General features: G+C 29.5%; 1 protein-coding gene and 1 pseudogene across 3 annotated transcripts; both read right to left on the reverse strand.

The window, feature by feature from the left end:
• Positions 1 to 37: 37 nt before the first annotated feature.
• Positions 38 to 1,258, reverse strand: LOC111309879 (metalloendoproteinase 2-MMP pseudogene; annotated as a pseudogene).
• A 3,305-nt stretch (positions 1,259 to 4,563) lies between these two features.
• LOC111310378 (protease Do-like 10, mitochondrial) lies at positions 4,564 to 12,046 on the reverse strand. 3 transcript variants are annotated; one of them, XR_016330374.1, is made up of 9 exons: positions 11,585 to 12,046; positions 11,264 to 11,509; positions 10,510 to 10,705; positions 9,414 to 9,673; positions 8,917 to 9,044; positions 6,622 to 6,825; positions 5,923 to 5,973; positions 5,585 to 5,803; positions 4,564 to 5,088 (listed from the first exon to the last, which is right to left on the reverse strand). XR_016330374.1 is itself a non-coding variant. In XM_089748536.1 (8 exons), exons 1-8 carry the CDS (start codon positions 11,931 to 11,933, stop codon positions 4,834 to 4,836), a joined length of 1,689 nt encoding a protein of 562 aa, XP_089604662.1. In that variant the 5' UTR covers positions 11,934 to 12,046; the 3' UTR covers positions 4,564 to 4,833. The 3 variants fall into 3 exon arrangements, 2 of the variants coding, with proteins under 2 accessions (XP_089604662.1, XP_089604663.1); XM_089748536.1 differs by lacking the exon at positions 5,585 to 5,803; XM_089748537.1 differs by lacking the exon at positions 5,585 to 5,803 and having other exon boundaries at positions 9,441 to 9,673; positions 11,585 to 12,026.
• Positions 12,047 to 21,071: the final 9,025 nt, after the last annotated feature.

The raw sequence follows: 21,071 nt of genomic DNA on the forward strand, positions 1-21,071 counted from the left end.
GACATATCTATCCATTTTTTTTTCCCAATTTCATACATTATTAGTCCAAGATTAATTTTGAGTTTTATTATATCAAGAAAATTTCATATTATTGTATATATTATAGGAATGGATTAAAAGATAAATAGGTAATTAATAATTGTTTGTTTCCAAGAAAATGGGGATTTCCATCAGTCCTCATTTTCTTGCTCTCAATAGATTGTTGATGAGGACCGCCGGTTGCATCAATGTTCCTGAGTCACTAACTCACTGTAACCCATATAAAGTACGGATGCCTTGAATATCATCTGCATGTAAATCTCTCTTTGTAGTCCCAACTTCGTAAGTATCAAACATGATAGCCTCAGGAACTTCACTGTGATGAAGCCCCAGAAGGTGTCCAATTTCATGCACTGCAATCGATTCCAAGTCCACTTCTGAAGGTCCTGGATTGCTACTCCAATTCTCATCTACATCATAGTGGAATCTTCCCCCTGGTGGTGAAGTTGCATGAGCCACGGTCCCCAAAGGACCATCAAATCCACGATCATTTCCATCTCGTCCTTGAGTACCGTGGAACCCAATCTCAATCTCAGCAACAGCATTATCTGTCACTTCCTCGAATGTAAAATGGCTAACTTGAGCCCATCTCTGGAAAGCCTGAGCGCAAATAGACCTTAAGTTCTCTGTGCCAGGGACTTGAACACCAGAAAGAAAACGGTATCTTAAATGAGTTTGGGTTGGTGGCCATCTAGGACTTCCAGGGAAAAATCGATAGCGACCAACTGTGTGGATAGACATAGACTTGCGATTATGCTGGCGACTGGTGCCATTGACGATGTCTGGCACACCACATCTAGGCTTCATCATTTGATTCACCGTTTTAGCGTCTAGACCTCCGGTAGCTTTCAAATGATGCCTCCGCTGGTACGTTTTGATAGCAGACTCCAACAAGTCATCGAACTGATCGTCAGTTGCATGATTCTTCTTGCCTTTGTTGATTACCTGATCATAATTCAAGTAACCAAATTTCTCAAGATATCGTTTGAGATCTTGGAGCCCTTTAACAGTTTGACCCTTATGGCATCCCTCAAGATGTTGGATGAACCCAAATGGATTCTTTAAAGGCTTTGATTGAATAATGGAGGGGAGCAATAGAAGAAAACAAACTCCTAAAAATGGGAAAACTTTAGAAGAACTAGCCATTGCCTGCTTGAACAAAAGCTTGTGCTTGTGCTTTTACAATTTTCTTATATATATACACCCAACATTGAGAACATTAGCTTTCCAATTCTCACGACTTTGTAAATTACCTTGCAGAGAAGGTAGAATTGTACAAGTCTTTAGAAGCAGGAGAAGCAGACTTCCAATTCTAATGACTTAGTCCATTTTTATGATCTTTTTGGGTTTGATTTATTTTCTTGCGTTTTTTCCGTGTTCTCGTCCTCTTTTGGTAGGAAACAATATGCAAAGAATGACTTTTCTTGCTTTCTTTTTTGTTTTTTTTTTTTTTTTTTTTCAAAGTAGGGCAACGCCCATCACATGGAAAGGGGGAGAGGAACTTAGAATCCAAGCACTAATGACTTTTCTGGCTTTCAGCAAAGGCCGACGCTTCCTCATTCACTCGTGATATTTCCACGCAAGTACTTGCACATGTTGGTCTTGTGTTCAACTCGGTTTAAAGATCAGTATACTGAAATAGAAAATTCTAAGCATCGCTATGGTTAGTCATCCCAATTAAAATCTAGATGAAGGTTCTGGATTTGAATATAAGATTAAAAATTTTCATATTTAATAAATATAAAATAATATTATTTTAATATATTTTTAATACGTTTAAATGAAAAAAATTAATATGTAACAAATTTGAAAATAATAACAAATATGAATAATAGATAATAACAACATAATAGTATATAAATTTTAATATTATGTTAAACATTTAATGTAAAATCCAAACTTGAACATAAATCATAAAAAAATTATTATTTAATAAATATCCGATTGCACCACTTTAACCATTATTAATTCCTTCAAAGTGTACTCATTGAAAAAATAAAACAGTAAAATGAAAAGAAAAAGAAATGAACAAGTATGTGTAAGTGTTTGTCCAAATAAGACTCTTCTATAAGAATCAGACAACACTAAAATGTCTTTTGCATAGATTTTTCACAAGTATGAAATGAAACTTTATAAGGAGTGTTGTTGCCATCGGAATAAATAACATTTCTTCTTTCACTCCATGATAAGATGCCCTTAGCTAACTAACCTGATTGGGATTAAAAAAAGAATTAGACAACAAGCTATGTATGCACTGCAATTATAGCTGAGTTTATATTTGATATGTTATTAATATATATATTTTATATAATAATTTATATATTATTAATAAATCGAATAATGATATTTTATTAATAAAAATATATTTTTTAAAAAATTAAAATTTTGTATTTGCTTTAAATATTTGTAAAATTTTATGTTTGAATATTATTATCTAATTTATTAATAATATATAAAATTTATACAATAATAATATATTAAACGTAAACTCGTTATCCATTTTAAAAAATAAACTCATTATAATTTTAGTCCTGAAACGGTCTTTTTTTTTTTTTTTTTTTTTATCATTTCAATCTTGAAACTTTCACTTACAATATTCGGTCCCAAAGCTGTTGAAAGTACTATAATATTCACTCGTCCAATGAAGAGTGTTAATCATTCAATTTCAATTTATAAAAAATTCAATACTTAATTTTTATTTTTTAATTTCTCATACAGTATTTTCAACTAATTATTATTATGGGTTATATATATATTTAGCCCCTAAACTTTAAAATTTGTCATATTGATATATAAAGAATTTTAAAAAAAAATTCAAATTTTTTTTAATTTTTTAAAAATTCTAGAAATTTTAAAAACTTCAAAACAATTTTAAAAAATGTTAAAAAAATTCTCAAAAACATTCTAATATATTTAAAAAATTTTTAATTTTATAAATATACTTTAATTTCAAAAAATTATAAAATTTTAAAAAAATTCAAACAAATTTTAAAAACTATTAAAATTTTTTTTAAATTCTAAAATTTTTTTAAAGTTCTAAAATTTTTGAACTTTTTTTAAGTTCTAAAATTTTTTTAAATTTTAAAAAACTTCAAAAAAAAATTAAATAAATTCGAAATAAATTTAAAAAATTCTGAAAAAATTTCTTAAAATTTTTAAAATTTATAAAAATATTTTTAATTTAAAAAAATTATAAAAATACTAAAAATGATTAAATAATTTGTTTTGAATTTTCTAAAAATTTTTTGAAATTATTTTAAAATTTTGAAAATTATTTAGAATTCTTAGAAAAATTTTAGAATTTCTTAAACTTTTTTTTGAATTTTTTTTAATTTTTTTGAACATTTTAAATTTTTTTTGAATTTTTAATAATTTTAAAAAATTTTTAGAATGTTTTAAAAGTTTTTCTTTTTTATGTTAACATAATAATGATGATGTGATGCTGATTAAATTTTTTTTTATGTATCAATATCTTATTAGATATTGATAATACATCAACAAAATAACGATATTAGTATGATGTATAATGTGATAACATATTTGAAATTTTAAATATTAATGTGATAAAAAAAGTTTTAACTACTAATATGACAAATTTTAAAATTTAAAAGCTAAAGATGTATTTAACATTTATTATATCTACCTCCATCTTGATTATGCTAGTGACTCCCAAATCTAAAGGCTCATAATAATAATAATAATTAAAATCATCATCATCATCGTCATCTCAGGAAAAACATCATCTATAACCCATCTGGTAACGTAGGCCATATGCATTCACAACGTAAATCAACTTAAATAATATTGTTTAACAGTTGCATTTGTCTCTCCAAATAGGAGAAAGAGCAGGAACCATCAATCGTAAACTCAGCCGTATTTGGGATTCGATCAGATTTCATTCGAATTTGATCAAAAAAAGGTTGAAGCTAGGGTGCCCACAACATCAAGGAAAAAAAAGCATATTGACCAAAATTAATGCAGAATTTTGACTCTTAATTAAGACACTAAAATTACCAAATAAAATTAGTAAAAAATAAGGATGATAAAAAAAATTGAAAATCGATTAAGAATCTTAATGTTCAGAATTAAATTTAAATATTAAATATATATTAAATTCGAATAAATTTTAGATTAAAAAATAAAAAATTTAAAAAAATTGAATTGAATTACATAATTTTATTAATTTTTAAAAATATTTTAAATTTTTATAAAATAAAAATAATTATTTTATATCTAAATTTATTTAAATATATTAAAAATTATATTAAAATAATATATTAAAATTAAAAAATTTAATTTAAAAAACTAATAAACTGAATCAAACTAATAAAATTCAAATCAAATTGGATGTATAAAAATTGGTTTGAATTCAAAGCAAAATTTAAAAATTCATAATTTTATGCATAATTTGAAAAATCAAACCCAATCTGATCCCAACTGCTATCACCGCTAGCAAAGAGGCCATATTTATCAAACTCCAAGCTAAGCTTGACTGCATCAACCAACAAAAGCATAAAATAGATAAAAATTCCAAACGTGCCTAATTAAAACCAGAGGCTTCATTTGCTTAAGAAGGAATAATAACCCAGAAAATTTTCAGTCTGAATTCCTGCATTTCTTCCGGGAGATAGTTGCAATCCTAGTAGCTGTTTTAAGCTATAACTGAAACCCAACTATAGTCCATAAATGTTGAAATAGAATACCTACACTGTTTTTGCAACAAAATTAGCAACAAATGAATTACAAAACCAAAATTTTTGAAGCAACTCAATTTAATGTCGTCCAATCACCAAGTCAGACTAAAGATCCAATCGAGCAGGCAGAATCAATTTCCGAGTTGTTCTGTTCACTTACAAGGTCGATGGACATTCGAGATGGTATTCTATGGCGTTCTAGAATTCTGGAAGTAGCAATGCTGGCCAATTCATAGTTTAATGCTACTACCCTGTCATCATCCAAATCAATCCTCAAGCTCTCTCTGCTACAGTTTTCCACAAGCTTGCACAAGTGCTTTAAATTTTCAATTTCAATTCCATTGACTTTCTTGACCTGTCCGCCACGTAGTTTAATTTTTTGCTTAGAAGACAATTAACCATGAATATTTACTATAAGAATGAATACATAATTACATACTCCAGTTTTAGAGAGCAAAATCATAATGGCATTAGTGCAACCATTAAGTTAAGAGGATGAACAAACAACCATGATTGCATTTATCATCCGTAACTAACAAATTGCTATGCAAACAGACATCTGATCCTGAATTTCCAACCAGTATTTGCCCAGCATCTGCCCAGCATCAGAATTGATGCAGAATGCAAATGAACTGATTCAAGGGCTTTTTTATGCAATCAAGGAGCACTAGAAGTGAAGCGTAAGGATCTTTTCTCTTTGTTCAATTTTTTTCCTTCCTCAAAAATTGAAATTTGAACATTGCTATAACTCTAATCTCCTAGCTGTTTTATACATGAGTTGGGCTTGATTTAGTCAAATATTTTGCTCTGAATGCAAACAGTTATACAATTTTTAATTATAACTGTCTGACCTGACATGAAATTTATAGGAGCAACAGCATTTTGCCTTGTGATTTTCCGATTCATATGATGCATAGCAACATTTCGTGAATGAACATTAATAGCCTAGTTGCTAAAATGCTTCTGATAAGATAGCTGGCTCCTTTAACTGCAAGAAATGAGGGTTGCTACAGGCTGGATAGCCCTCCAATAATGCTTTGTTAGCCACCTGGTCCCAACCATCCCCACCCCTCCTCCCCCCAAAAAATCACAAGCACACACAGTGGCAAGCTAATTATTTGGTTTGTTGGAAGCAGAAAACAGTGATATGAAACAAAGATGATCCGACCAAAGGAAAATAAGAAAGCACCTGTAATTCTGCAAGACGCTCATAGCCTGCATTGACATCATCCATCAAAACCTGAACCAGATAACTTCTTGTCATGAATGTGAAAGTACATAGAAAATCCTTCAGTTTTGTATTTAAACCCTGGATTATTATGCCATATGAGTGGTTAAAGGGTTACCACATACCCGTTAGGTTATATTTTTAAAATTTATCAATTAATATGATAAACGAAAGTGCATATGGAAATATTCAAGAAAGAAGTATTCCAAAATTTCAAAATTCAGCTAATGTTTGTTGAAAAAAAAAACTTATCTCTTACATTGCCGTTTGAGTTTTTAGACTCCATCAAAGAGGATAGAGGGTTGTAACATACCCCTATAGGGTAGATTAAACAAATTAAAAAATATTATACTAAAAAAGGTACACACGTATTGGCCAAAAGAAAGTACATATGTTAGTTTTTTAACAAAGCTTGTGGAGTTTAACAACTGGCTGTCTATAGAAAACAAATTATATTCCCTAGGATAACGAGAAAAGAACAGTAACATCGAAGATTTCATAGTTAAAAACATTGGCCAAAACCAAGGAAGCTTCTTTCTATATCAATTCATCTGGGACACATTTCGCTTGTCCTTGGAACTGACATTAACAAACTACGAAGTTTTCTTCTTAAAAAAACTATCATGCACTAATGATGTCAAAGACGTCTATAGTTCAAACCTGAGACAAGATTACAAGTTGCTCCCCGGCTTTTTTAGGCAGCTCCCTTAGAGCACGTTCACAGAGTCGACGGGGTGAAGTATTATACCAGTCTTCCCCATACTCATGTAGGTATGGCTGGGTTAGTGGAACAAAGACCAGACCAGCAAAAATGTAATAACTAGGAAGTTTATCAAACTGATGAACTGGAACCAGCGGCTGCAACTGTAAGATCAACCAAAACTAACAAATCAATAATTAAAAAATAAAAGTTATTATTATTATTATTATTATAGAAGTCAAGAAGCATCAGTAACGAATTGAAACATTAAAGTTACTTCAAAGATGTCAGGGCGCTGGGGAAAAATAAACAAAAAATCATCAAAAGGCAGCAAGTATCTACAAGCATCATATTAGCTTGAGTAAATAGAAAAGCCTGTTCTGACAAGAAACCTTTTTTGGCACAAGAATCAGAATCCATTTAAGCGTTCACCTCAGGCAATGAATACAGATTCCCTTGCTTTGTAGACATGGTTCGTGAGTAGACATTAGATCATTTGTTCATTAGGACAGGTATTTATGGTTTCAGTTTTAGGTGTACAACAGGAGAAAACAAATTGCAGCACACAATTTTATGCCTTTTTCTGTTCCTTTTGATCTGGGGTTTTGCAGGGAGGTGTTACAGGTATCAGCATGCAACAACACGACAATGTCATGTGGAGGAACATGATGGCTCTCCAATTTCCTTGGTTGTAAAAGCTATATTTGGCCATACTATCCACAGTCTTCTACCATGGAATTTATCATAATCTTACAAATGTCTAGGGACTCCAGCCAGTTTCTACCAAAACATTGATTAGAGTGTTTCACCTTCAGTTATGTTCTAACTAAGGCTCAATTAAAATAATATATGTTTTCTGGGCAAATAATGAGCCTATAACTTCGATGCAGATTGCAAATTATTGAGAGTTTGAAAAGTAAAATCTTCTGAAAAACAAATTTCAACATGATTTTTATTCATCAATAGTTTCTTCTATTCTATTCCACATCTGTATCTATTATTCTTTACTGTACCTTCTTATAAAAAAAAAAAAGCCTCATTTCCATAACCGACATCTAGCTCTCAGCCTGAATTATTTCTAATTCCTCAGGTATCAAATATAATGTCAAACTATCAAGCTAAAGTTTGAAGAATCCAGCAAAACCTCTAATACATTCATTGCTTATCGCTTTGAATTTTCTTAATTTGTCTACATTTGTAGCATCTTCTACATTTTTTGCAAGCTAGTCAATGAAAACATAGGGAGTATTCTGTATTTTCAAGCTTAAATCAGCAGCAAAGTGATGGTTTTTTGGTGGATTTCATTCCCCAACTATTATGGTGTTTTGTGCTTGGGTATTTGATGATGATAGTGATGAGCTTGGACTCAAACATGATGCTTTTAGTCATAACCATGGGTTTTTTTTTTTTTTTTTCCAGAATTTGTAATCAAATTTTGTTGAATAAGGGTAATGTTTGTTGAAGCTTGGTTTGGTTTTGTCTTTTGCTTGAGGAACAAAACTCGCGTTTGTGAATGGTTGACATTAATGATGAAAACTGAATAGAACATAAAGAAAAAGCCTTGAGCTTGAGTTTTTTTAATGTGTTTTTGGTTGATGACAAATAAAGAAAACAATTTTCCCTTGGTACAGTTCTCTCTTGGGGTCCTTTTCTCTAATAATATTTTTTCTTGACCAATAAGCATGACCCTAAAGTTAAGATCCAATTATTTTATGACACATATCAGACATATGTGCACCACATCTGCACCAGATAATATTTCAACAGCATTTGTCATGTTCTTTATATTAATATGAGTACTCTAACAAATTAATGAAGGATCCAAATCACATAAATTTTGGAGCCCAATTTCAGATATGGATTAAACCACCAGACACATACAGAAATTTAAAACCGTTGTAGACTTATATATATATATATATATATATATATATATATATATATACATATAAATTATGCATGTAACTTCGTTAAGCCAATGATCAGTTTAGCTTAGAGTTCTAATTTAATAATCTAGACTACTATTTATCAGCATTATTCTTGTAATGAACCAACATAGAATAAATCCAAAATTTCAAACTACTGTTATTGTTTTTCTAACAAAATAAGGAGAAAAAAATTGTCACATGTTGATCATTACAGGTGGCAAAATCGATGAACTCTCATGCTCTTCACGATTCCCAATCCAGTTTCACTAGGTTTTAGCATAGATCAGATATTATTGAATTTAATAAATGTTTAGAACGATTACTCACAGGTTGAACGGTGATGGTGAATGCATGCTCTTCTCCATTTCTCAAGACTTTAACCAGAGCAACTTCATTGGGTTTCTTCATAGACACCAAATGATCAAATGTTATCCGCTCCCTGTTTCGGAAAGGAACTGCAATGCATGTAAATTACAGATATAGAGGATAATTATGAAAACCAACACGATTACCAATATACCAATATAGCATCCAAAACAAAAAGCAAAGGGAATTTCTATCCTTGAGCATCTCATTTTCATGAAACTAAACAATTTTTCTCCTTATAGTCACAAGGGTTGGTGCCTTATTTAAAGAAATTGAGGATAAATGCAGTCATGTGGTATGGAAGGAAAATAAGCATCATTAAGAAAAAGGTCTAAACACTATCTATACATGGGTGTCAAATTATTTTATTAGGAAAATGCATATGATTATTTTATTATGAATCTCATTTGAAGTTAAGGAAAGAAAAAAAGAAAGAGTAAAGAGTATAAAGCAAGTACTAGTTCCATCATTTGCTATTGGCACACCATCAAATTCAAGGAGGATATCATCCTTTTTTAGGACTCTGTGCGCATCAGACAAAGGATTAATTTTGCTCACAAGAACACCAGTCATCTGATGTTGCATTTTTAAGTAGTTACGAAGTTGGACATTTTCTGTAGGCTGGCATGAGAGACCCATAGAGCAGAATCCCATATATTTTCCTCTTTCCTCTATACCAGCTATAAAATGCTTTATTACAGGAACAGGAATTATATAGCTGCATATCATGACAAAAAAAGAAACAATTAAAGCAAATACTTAGACAGAATAGTCCATTAAATGCTTTTCAATTGAAAAAAAGTTAATTTAAGTTTCAATTATGTTTAGTCCAGACATGTGTGGCTTAGCTTTGAACTTATGTTTATGCAAGTTGTTCCCATTTCAGATAATATATGCTAAATAACACCCTTGTTTATTAACTTTAAATAGCACAATTCTACAATAAATCATATTTCATTATTGAAACATCATAACATAGTCTTTGAATTCTCAAAGCACTCTTTTGAATATAATATCTTTTAAAAGCTTCCTTATCATAATTATTGCCAAAATGTCTAGCATTTAGTAAATCTTAAATGGATTTTCTTTTAAAAAAATAAAATAAAATAAAATAAAGAAAGACGTGTTCTTCTTCTACCATTCTTTTGTTTATTTTTTGTTGGTAGAGGTTACATTCATCTACAGTTAAGAAGATCTCAACATGCATGGTGCATGGCCGGGGCAGTGATTTCTTAATTGAGTAGACTCACGTAGAAAAGGAGAAAACAAACATGCAGGCAACAATTTAAATTACAAACTAAATGTTTAAAACATTCTTAGCATCACATGAGGATTAATAGTTGGATTATTCATGATGTGCTATTATTCTATTTGAGTGGAAATCAGAACAACAACAATGAGGAATGCAAGTACCGGTAACCCCACCATATATAGTGAAAATTTGCAGAAACCCTAACTAAAGAAAAGTTCTATCACCAATAAGAATTAAACGATTGACGTTAGATAGTGCATAACCAAGATGATACTTACAAAGAAAGGAAACACACAACTCACCCAATATTCTCAGCACCTGAAAGGTTTTGGAAAGCTACACCAGCGACTTTATTTCCCATAATTGCTGGGCCTCCACTATTCCCTGGGTTTATAGCTGCATCTATCTGTATCGCCATCAGCTGGGTAGCACCATGTACATACTGTGTAGGCTCAACTCTAGAAACAACCCCTTTAGTAACAGAAATGTTGTCCCCTCCTGCATCAAGGCAAGGGGAGAATGACATATAAAACTAAAACATTAATTAATTCCTAAATGAAATTTCAACATCCCATTATTTGTCCACAAGAAACGCTTCAAAGCCTAATACCTTACACTCAAATTTAATAACAATAATCATAATCCTTGAGGCCATGACATTAGCACAAAAGGGACTTAATTGAGTGATTCTTCAAATTAGAGCATGGTAACGTCAAGACTTCCGATAAAGTCTAACAAAATGAAAACAATTAAAAAAAGGCAAGATAGGATATTATGCTAACAATTAGTGAGCAATCAAAAGTGATTTGTGATCAATATAGATACTGAAGTTTCTTTGGTAGTTGCCTGGATGTTTTACTTTGCGAAATATAGTGTTAATCACCTAGTTCACATGGAACACATTTAGATAGCATCCAACTATCAATTAGATGGTCCTCTCTGACAAATGAAAAGAGCCATCGTAGCTTCACGTAACTCAAACAAGCAAAGAATGAGAAAACTAGTGGTATTATATTAGGAAATCAAAAAGGGTGGATGTGATTTTTGTATGCTCACCTTGAGGATATCCAACAACAGAAACAGCTTCTTGCAGAAATGGAATATCTCCAAACTCCAAGAAATTCATACCCTCCCAGAACTCTTGGCTTTCAACAACAAGAATGGCTAAGTCACATTCATGACCCACAGCTTGAACCTCCGCTCTATATTTAGTGGGGGAGCCATGTTTTCTAACAAGAACAAATGTATGATCAGCCACCACATGAGCATTTGTGAGAATCATTTTTCCCGGAATAACAAATCCTACAGTTATGAAACAATTCTGGTAAGAAAAACAAAACTAAATGGAGAATTGAGTGCACAGAATAGAAAAATGACCTGAGCCCATGGTTTCGCGTTGTGACTTATTCTGCCATGGGAGGAAATAGTTGGGGCTGCTGCTAACCGTGAAGATCTTGACCACAGAGTCCAATGCCAGCTCTGTTGCCAAATATGCATTGGTTTCTGTATGAAGAGAGCGTCTGCTATTAGCCACATGCCACCGGTGAAGGCTGCTCTGTCGTCTCTCACCAACACAAAATTTGCTAAAACTGCTGCTTTCAGTGTTGCAAGGAGGGGCTTTGGGATTACTGACACAAGAATCTTTTGTCAACGACAACAGCAAAGACGACGACTTATTACAATAACACTTTAACCTCCGCAATGTGCGGATGGAAGAACTTAACATCCCTTTTGGGTTTTGCTTCTTCTCGCCGGTGGCGGAGGCCAAGAGGGTAAAGACGAATGAGGGAACCCTTTAGAAGAGAATCCTATTGGGTTGGAAATAGAAATCAAATTACTAGGCTTTAGGAATCGGATTACACCCAAAATTTCAATCCAAAGAAGTCTTGTGATATGGGCTTCACACTATCTTTGAGCCCAATCATACGTTTTTTCGTCTAGATCAGACATGACACTTTGTGCATTTAAAAAAACATCTTTATTCAAAGATCGGGCTCTACTCGCCTAAAACGTTAAAGACTGTTTAGAAAACAAACTCAGCTCAAGTTGGATCAAGCAAATCTAAAGCTTATTAATGTCTTGTTTTTCTATCCAAATTTAATGGAATAATTGCTTTAAACTAATGATTTTTTAAAAATGAGGAATGGTTACATTGGTCGGTAAAACTTTTCTCTTATTAGAATATTATTTATTTTAAAATTAAAAAGAAAAAGGGGAATTGAGCATGCTTTCTTTCCCTCGAATATTTCATTTTTCAATTACCATAAATTGAGAGAAAAGCCAAGGAAACAGCTAAAATTTTTTAAAATATAAAATAACATTTTTGTCATTGTTGTATATTTTAATTTTTAAAGAATACATTATAAGCTTAACAAGTGGTATTAATATTTATTTTTTTATCACGCTTAAACTCATTCCTCTAGTTACTTTGCTTTCTTATATCCTTTATACTTTTTTAAAAAAATTTTATTGAAACCTTTTTTTTTATATTTTATTACTATTCCACAAATTTGAAAAAAAAAGAAAAAGAAAAAAATGTACATATAAAAACACATATAATTAAAGAAATTATATTTATATTAATGAAACTTGTTAAATTTTTAAGAATATAATAATACAAGTTTATAATTAAGTTTATTTACTAAGACATATTTAAATTAGAATTAATTTTTAAAAATATAAATATATGAAAATAATTCCAAACTTACATTCTTTTATAGATTAATAAAAATCCACCTCTTTTATTGAATTGTTTCTTTCTTTTTTACTTAAACAATTAATTTCTAAATTATTCACATAATAAATAAATATATTATGTTAAAAAAGTATAATTAGAAAAAAAATGATTAATCCTTTCTTTTTGTTTTCACTTTTTAACCAAATAATAATTGTTAGGATTTTTTTCATTTCTTTCCTCTATTAATTTTAGTTACTCAAATAAGAAGTGCATATAACCTTTCCTTTAAAAACCTTTCCTCTAAAAACCTCTTTCCTTTGCTTTACTTTCATTTCAATTTTTTTACTAATGTTTATCCAAACATAACGTAAAAGAGTTTTTTTTTATTGATAAAAAAATTTTAAAAAAAAAACAAAAAAGGGAGAATTTTGTTTAAATTAGAAGTGAATTATATATACTTTAAATTTTTGCTTTGGAAAAAATTAGCAATCCCATTTCTCATAGGTAATATTAAATCATTTCTTATTTAATTGAATATCTATTTATATGTGAGAGATTTTTTTTTGATACATTCCTTTTAAGTTTTCTTCCAAAAAATTAAACATTTTATACATTTTTATTAATGAATTTCAACAATAATTATATCCTTAAAAAAAAAGGTAAGAAAAAATGTTACATGAGAATAAACCATCATAAAATATAAAAAATCAAATCTATAACTAATATATTTAAAGTAACCTCTTCCAATTGAACATTACATTGACATTTGTCCATTATTAATTGATTAACATCTATTTTTTTTAAAATAAACAATAAAGTTTTTGACTTACTTTTAGCCTTTTGGTTTTTGTTTAAAACTTTTGACTTTTTTGTTGTTTTGGTTTTTGTCAGTAAATATCAAAAAAACTCTTTTGTGAGTTCCATCAAAATAAAAGTCTCTCTTGGTTTTTTTTCAATCATCATAACAATAAAACTCCTAATTTCTTCTTCTTACAACTTAAAATTTGTGGTCTTTACTTCTTTTCCCTTTTTTAGCCTATAAATTTCCTCTTTATAAATAGTAGAAAGTTCTATATGTTGATAAGAAATGTTAAACATTTTTTTATGTTACTTTCGCCCATATTTATTAGTGTGGGGAGATGGATTATAAACCAAAAAGTAAGAGTGCGAGAAGATGGGTTTTTGACCAAAAAGGTGACAACTTCAAAGTATTTTGGAGTTGTTTTAACGACTAATGAACAGATAGCATTGGGCGTAATGGAAAACCCATCAAGGCAACATCAAATTTTATAAGTTTGAGATTCCATCTAAGTTTTTACTGCACATATTTTAGAACTCTATTCAAAGACCAAAAAGGAAAAAAAGTCTCCTGTCATGATTTTACATTTAGATACATGATTAGTTTTGATGTTAAAATAATATAAATTGTTTAAATATATTAGTTATAGATATACCTTTTATATATAAGCAATTATACTAATAACATAGATGTGTATATTTATTTAATCATCTATGTTTGCTTATTTTTGTTTTTTCTTGTATAAATAGAATTAAATTTCGTTATTTGAGGTTCGTGTGAAAAAGATAGGTGTCAGGTAATTTGAACCTTAGCCCATGCTGCAATTGACTTAGGTTAAGGCCAATTTAATTTTTACATTTGGTTTATGTCGTTAAGGGATATTAAAGTTAGTTTAATATTAGTTTAGGTCCTACTTCAATAGAAAACTATTACAGTTTAGTTATGTAATGTGAAAAGCTCGAATATCTATATATCTTTTTATCAAGATATGTATGTAATCATTCTAGAGGTTTCTTATGTTATTGATTTTTTTTGTTTATCCTTGTTTTTTTTGTCAGGTCATTGTTTTTCTTCTTCTATTGGTTGCTTGGTATTTTGTTGTTCTTTTTTTTTTTTGTCATCTTTTTTATTGTTCATGAAAGATTGTTAGTAATTCTTTAATAATTTGACATTTTTTTCTTATTATTGATTGCTTAGACTTTAAGTTTTCTCTTTTTATTTTAGTTTTTTTTTTCAAATATGATGCTTTTTTAATTATATTTTTGTATTGTTTTTTTAACATATATTTTATGGTTTTATTTTTACATAATTGTTTATTGTGGTCTTTATTTTTAACACTGTTGTACGTTCTGTGGCATGTTCTATAGATTTTTCTTTTAGTTTTTTTATCAATCTTAATTTTGGTTTTTTTATTCTTTCTTATAATTGGTTTATAAATTTTGATTTGTTTAATTCGTTATTGATGTGCTTCTTGGTGTAAAATGATAATACTTTTTTGGCATTACTTTTTCCTTTTATGACATGTTAACTTTTGGTTGTCAAGGTTTTTTTTTTTTTGGTGATTACTTACTTTCATGATTTTTGTGTAGCTCTTTTTTGTTGGTGTGCCAAACAACTTTAGTTTTAATAGGTGACGGCTTTAATTTTTACTTTAACTATTTCTTTGATATTATTGCTTTCAATTTTAAGTTGTTTATATTTTATGCTATATATATTCAATCTATGTTTAAATTTGAATTTTATTATTGGTTGTGAATCCAAATTTGAATCTTACACATTTTTAGGTTATAAGTTATATTATTTTCACGCTATTGTCTTTGCCTTTTTTTTGTTGCAAGTGCAATTATTCTTAAATATGCAATAGATGACTTATTTATGTTTGAACCTTTTGTGTTTTGCTTTTCTATGTTATGGATACTACTAAACATTTAAGGCAAAATAGGCTTAGGGGAGTAAAAAGACTAAGAGTAAATAGATTAAACTATTTTTTTATTATATAGGTCAAATTGATCATATGAAGGAATACACACTATGAATTAGCCTAGGTATGATCTATATTCTAATACGGTTGATAGACAAGAAGTTTTTCATGAGATTATTACTGTTTCTGTATAAACAAATGTTGCAGAAATTGATGACAAACTTCGCTAACCTTTAATAAATACTTACTATTTCCATTCTTCTTTAACTAATTGATTGTTTGAGAAACCAAATTTGTTTGATTCCCCTAACTCCTCTTAATAAATTTAAAGGTTTTATTGGTAGACTAAATTTATAATCTTATCCAAAATGAAAGATTAGTGAAACACGTATCTATAAACCAATATTAACCATATCAGTAAGTTGATTAGGTTCTTGAGGTACTTTTTGTATATTTTTTTCATTTTGTTCTTATTGTAACTACAAATTTTTATGTTCTTAAACTTAATAGGAAGATACAATTCATCATTTAGCTTTGGTGCTCCAAGCTGCGTATGTCTTTTTTGTGGTGCTTTGATGTGGTATCTCTTACTTTTTCACTTTGTTGTCAACAAGGAACTATTAGTTTACCTTTATTTAAACTAACACCTCATTTTTTGGGTCAATCGCTTGATTATGGTGAGGATACGAGGTTTGTTTAATTTAGAGATAATATTAGGATATATAATTCTATGTTTTAGTTTTCATCTATAAGGGCCAAAGTAGACAACAATGTAAACAATACACCTGGTCTGTATATATTTAAAATAAATAGACAAAACCATCATAGGATAGGGTCCTTACTTTTTATGGTAGGTCATAGGCCAAAATTTGCTCAATTATATATATATATATATATAATATAGACAATGAAATCTCTAATCGGATGTCTAGTTTTGGCAAGGCTTCCACAATTAATAATTTGGGTAGTTCAATAGTCAAAGGTTTATTAAGAACGCTAGATGAGACTAATGAAGTTGTAAAAACTTTTAAAATTCCAAGGGATAAGTATAGAGCTTTTGGTGATATCTTTATTTGCCTTAGGTGGATTAAATCTAAAAGCCTTAAGCATAGAGTCTATGCTAGCCCTCCTGGATCTGAGATTGTAAGGTGAATAGTGGGGTATCTTGGATATCCTAATAATCATTGTGATATTTTTGTCAAACATTGAATAGATAGCTTGAAACGCATAAGTGAATTGCATTCATCTTTTGTGGCAATGCAATATTCTTTGTTATTTGTGTATAGAAAATATGGTTTTAGCACTGACATTGAATATATAAAACTCTGTTGCCAAAACAAAACCTAAAAGGTAGAAAGTTACTATGAGAGAGTTTTTTTCTTACATAATACATCAACGTATCCCCATGCAAAAAACATTGTTAAGGGCTAGTTGGTTGTTCCAATAGTTTGTTATGGATGTATACATAACAATTAAAAAAACTAAGCTTTAATATATTAGAAAAAACTAGAAAAGTATTAGGGTTGAAGTTTATAAAAGCTTGAAAGATGTAGTTGTAAAAAGAGATGTGCAGGGTAATTCGGTTGGCAAATGGATAATTCTCCCTGCAAGTTTACAAGTAGTCCATATTACTTATTTCAAAACTATCAAGATGCGATGGCTATTTCTAGCTATTATGGCTTTCTAAATTTATTTATTACATTTATCTCTAATGAAAAATGGCTAAGATTAAAGAAGTTTTTAATTTTATTCATAGTCAAAAACTTGAAGATAGACTAGATATTGTTTCAAAGGTATTTAGATTAAAACTTCACAGTTTCATGGAAGAATTTGTCAAAAAGAAATGTCGACATAATTTTGGCTGAGAATCTAACTATTGATTTTTACTGTAAAAATTGCTTAAGTTTCCTGTAATTATTTCTTATAAACCCTTTTAACATTAAGTTTTCCTTTCCTTATTTGTAGCCACATATATTGTTGAATTTCAAAAGTGAGGATTATCTCATGCTCATATATTTCTTTGGCTTCATTTTGATAACAAACCCACAACTGTTTTTGACATTGATAAAATTGTATCATCAAAAATTTCACATAAGATATGTGATCCAATTGGTATAAGTTTGTAACAACATTCATGATTCATAGCCCATTGGGTGTTACAAATCATTTTGCTCCATGCATGTTAAAAGATAAATGTTCCAAGGTTTTTCCAAAGCAATATCAAGTTAAGACAATGATAAAATAAAATGGTTTGTTTTGTATAGAATAAGGCATATAAAAGGAGTAAAAAATATTGTCATGAAGATTAATGTAGAATTGGATAATAGGTTTGTTATTCCTCATAATGTCAACTTGGTTGTTAAATTTCAAGCATACATCATGTCAAAATTTACAATAAATTAAGGGCCATCAAACATTTATTCCATTATATAACAAGAAACTAGATAGGGTAAGAGCTGTTGTAGAGGGCTCTAATTCAAATATAAGGTAATCTAAACAATCAAAGGACCATTAAATGGATGAGATAAGTATGTACCTGGATTGTAAATACTTATCTCTGCTTAGGAAGTATGCTAGAGAATATTTGCATTTGATATACATCACCATTAACCATAAGTGAAAATACTGATAATCCATTTATCGAATTAATAGACTGTCTGTTTCAATGATCGAGATTATTTAAAAAGAGTACTTCAAAGGCCAGATATCATAAGAACAATGCTAATAGAATGGATGTTAACAAACTAGATGCGTAAAGATGCAATTTGGTTAAAAACTAAAACAGGGTGGAAAAGAAGATAACAAGAAAAAGCTATAGAAAGAATCAACTATGTTCATCCAGCATCAAGAGAGTTATACTATATGTAGATGCTCTTAAATGTCATTAAAAGAGTAAGATCTTTTGAGAAATTAAGAATAGTTGCTAATGTTGTTCATCTGACCTTTTAAGCAACATGCCAAGCATTGGGCTTGTTAGGCGATAAAGAATGGAATGAAACCTTGATGCAAGTAGCACATTAGGTGACAAGTGAACAATTAAGACATTTATTTGTCATAATGGTCATGTTTTGTAAAGTTATGAATGCAACTGCACTTTGGGAGAACAATTGGAAATTACCATTCGAAAACATTGAGTTTAGGCTAAAATAGGTATTTAGAGTTATTGATTATCAAATTCCATAAGAAAAGGTACAAACTCATGTTCTTCTTGCACTTAAATAGATCTTTAAGAGAAACTTCAGTTCATTTTTAGAGTATAAGCTACCCATGCCTAATAGATTTTTTTATGTTTGTGACATAGAATAGATTGATATACGAATAACTAAATTATGACTTAATTAACCTTTAACAGCAGCATATGTAGTGCATTGTAAGTTTGAAGTTAGAGCAAATGCATATATATCAAAGTGTTAAACAATCAGTTGAAGGTCTCCAATGATGTATGTTCTTTGTTTATGGATATGGTGGTGTAGAAAAAACTTACCTTTGGAATATAATTATTTCTAGTATAAGATCCATTAAAAGGATAGTATTGGTTGTAGCATCATTTGAAATTGCATATTTGCTTTTTCCTAGAGGTAGAATAGTGCATTCAAGATTCAAGATTCCACTCAATATCAATGAATGAAATACATGTGAGATAAGAAGGGGCACACAACTTGCTGCATTAATACAAAATACTAGTCTCGTTGTGTAAGATGAAGCTCCTTTGGTCCATAAAAATTATTTTGAGGCATTCGACAAACCTTTACGAGATATCATGAGTGAAAACCCTTATTACTATTTGGGGGAAAAGCAATATTGCTTGGAGGAAACTTTAGGCAAACACTTCCTATAATTGAATCTAAAAGCAAAACAAAAATTATAGCTGCATCTATTAACCAATATTCTTTGTGGAGTCATTACAGGATCTTTCATCTCAAAACAAACATGCGATTACACCAAACAAACCTAAATGAGCAAGATAGTTTTGAAATTACAAATTTTGCTCAATGATTATTGGACATTGGTGATTGTAAGATTGACACTTCAAGTCATGATGATCAGCAAAATCCTTTTTGGATTCAAATGCCTGAAGATCTGTTACTTATATTCAAAAAACCCAATAGAGATAATAGTATTTGTTGTCTATCTTACATTGACTAAAAATTTTTAAAGATAAATTACCTTAAATAAAGAATAATTGGCATGCCTTACAATGATACTGTTGACTCTATCAACTTTTATGTGTTTGATTTGATTTTAAGAGAGATAATGACATATTACAGTATTGACAAAATTTTGTCTGCATCAAATTGTTGCCCAGATCAAGAGTTGTTATACCTAATTCAATTTCTAAATTCACTCAAATTTATGAGTATTCCTAACTACCAACTTGACCTTAAAATAGGTGCTGCAATTATGCTACTTAGGAATATAAACAAAAGTGCTGGCCTGTGCAATGATACTAGATCGTTAATCATGTAATTAGCTCTGAATGTTATTGATTGCCTTCTCTAACAATAGAGTCTGTATACAAAGGATTGTCCTGACAATTAAGAATAAGAAATGGCCTTTGTCTTTAATAGGAGGCAATTCCCAGTAAGGCTTTCTTATGCCATGACTATTAACAAAAGTTAAGGACAAACCTTTGACAATGTTAGATTATATTTACCTAGCCTATTTTCATACATAATCAGTTATATGCTACTCTTTCTAAAGTTACATCACTATAAGGTTTAAAAATCTTGATTTTGAATGAAAATGAACAACAAAGAAACGAAAATGAAAACATAGTATACAAAAAAAATTTTAAGAATCTTACACAATAATTCCTTAGAATAATACATTTATTTTATGTACTTTGTTTATTATTATTATTTTTAATCTCATGTTTTCTTTCATACAAAATTTATCCCTTCTTATACTCATAATGAACTTTATTTTTTTATATGTGTATAATCATTCTTTTTATATTATTAAATAAGCGATACAACATGCTAAATATGTGTTAATGTATCATGCATATTATTCTAGCAATAACTATATTTTCCAACACTGATCACATGATTAGATTCTTTTTACTCATTGCAAAAAGATGATAAAACCAGATGAAAATGTTTTTTGTTTCATTGAATTGAAAATTTATAAATCGTTGCCTCCTCTAAAGATAAGGATTGTTCAACTTTGGCAATTAACAACTAACCAACCAAACTTTATGCTAAGTCTAAACTTCTTAGCTATAGATGATAAGGTACTTATGCTAAAAATACATTTTATAATATAGCATTCCATCTCATGAATATCAAAGAAAAAAAACCTTAAATATGTATTTCAATAGGGAAATGCTTTGTAATTTATGATAAAAAACATAGATGCACCACATTTTGTTGTTATGCTCGAGGAGAACTCTCTCTATCAAATAAACCAACATCAAGTTACAAAGTCAAAAATTTATTTCAATGCTATTTTTAGAGATATAATGCCA

The sequence above is a fragment of the Durio zibethinus genome, chromosome 19 (assembly GCF_047325235.1).
Source record: "Durio zibethinus cultivar Kanyao isolate XHJ-2024 chromosome 19, ASM4732523v1, whole genome shotgun sequence".
In the NCBI taxonomy this organism is placed as follows: domain Eukaryota; kingdom Viridiplantae; phylum Streptophyta; class Magnoliopsida; order Malvales; family Malvaceae; genus Durio; species Durio zibethinus.

What these genes read in the sequence shown, in the direction of transcription:
- LOC111310378 (XM_089748536.1), bottom strand. Translation starts at nt 11,933, where the DNA reads ATGTTAAGTTCTTCCATCCGCACATTGCGGAGGTTAAAGTGTTATTGT. An exon ending in TGTTGTTGGATATCCTCAAG is followed by an intron (nt 10,706 to 11,263) that starts GTGAGCATACAA and finishes GCCTTGATGCAG; the next exon opens with GAGGGGACAACATTTCTGTT. An exon ending in TCAGGTGCTGAGAATATTGG is followed by an intron (nt 9,674 to 10,509) that starts GTGAGTTGTGTG and finishes CATGATATGCAG; the next exon opens with CTATATAATTCCTGTTCCTG.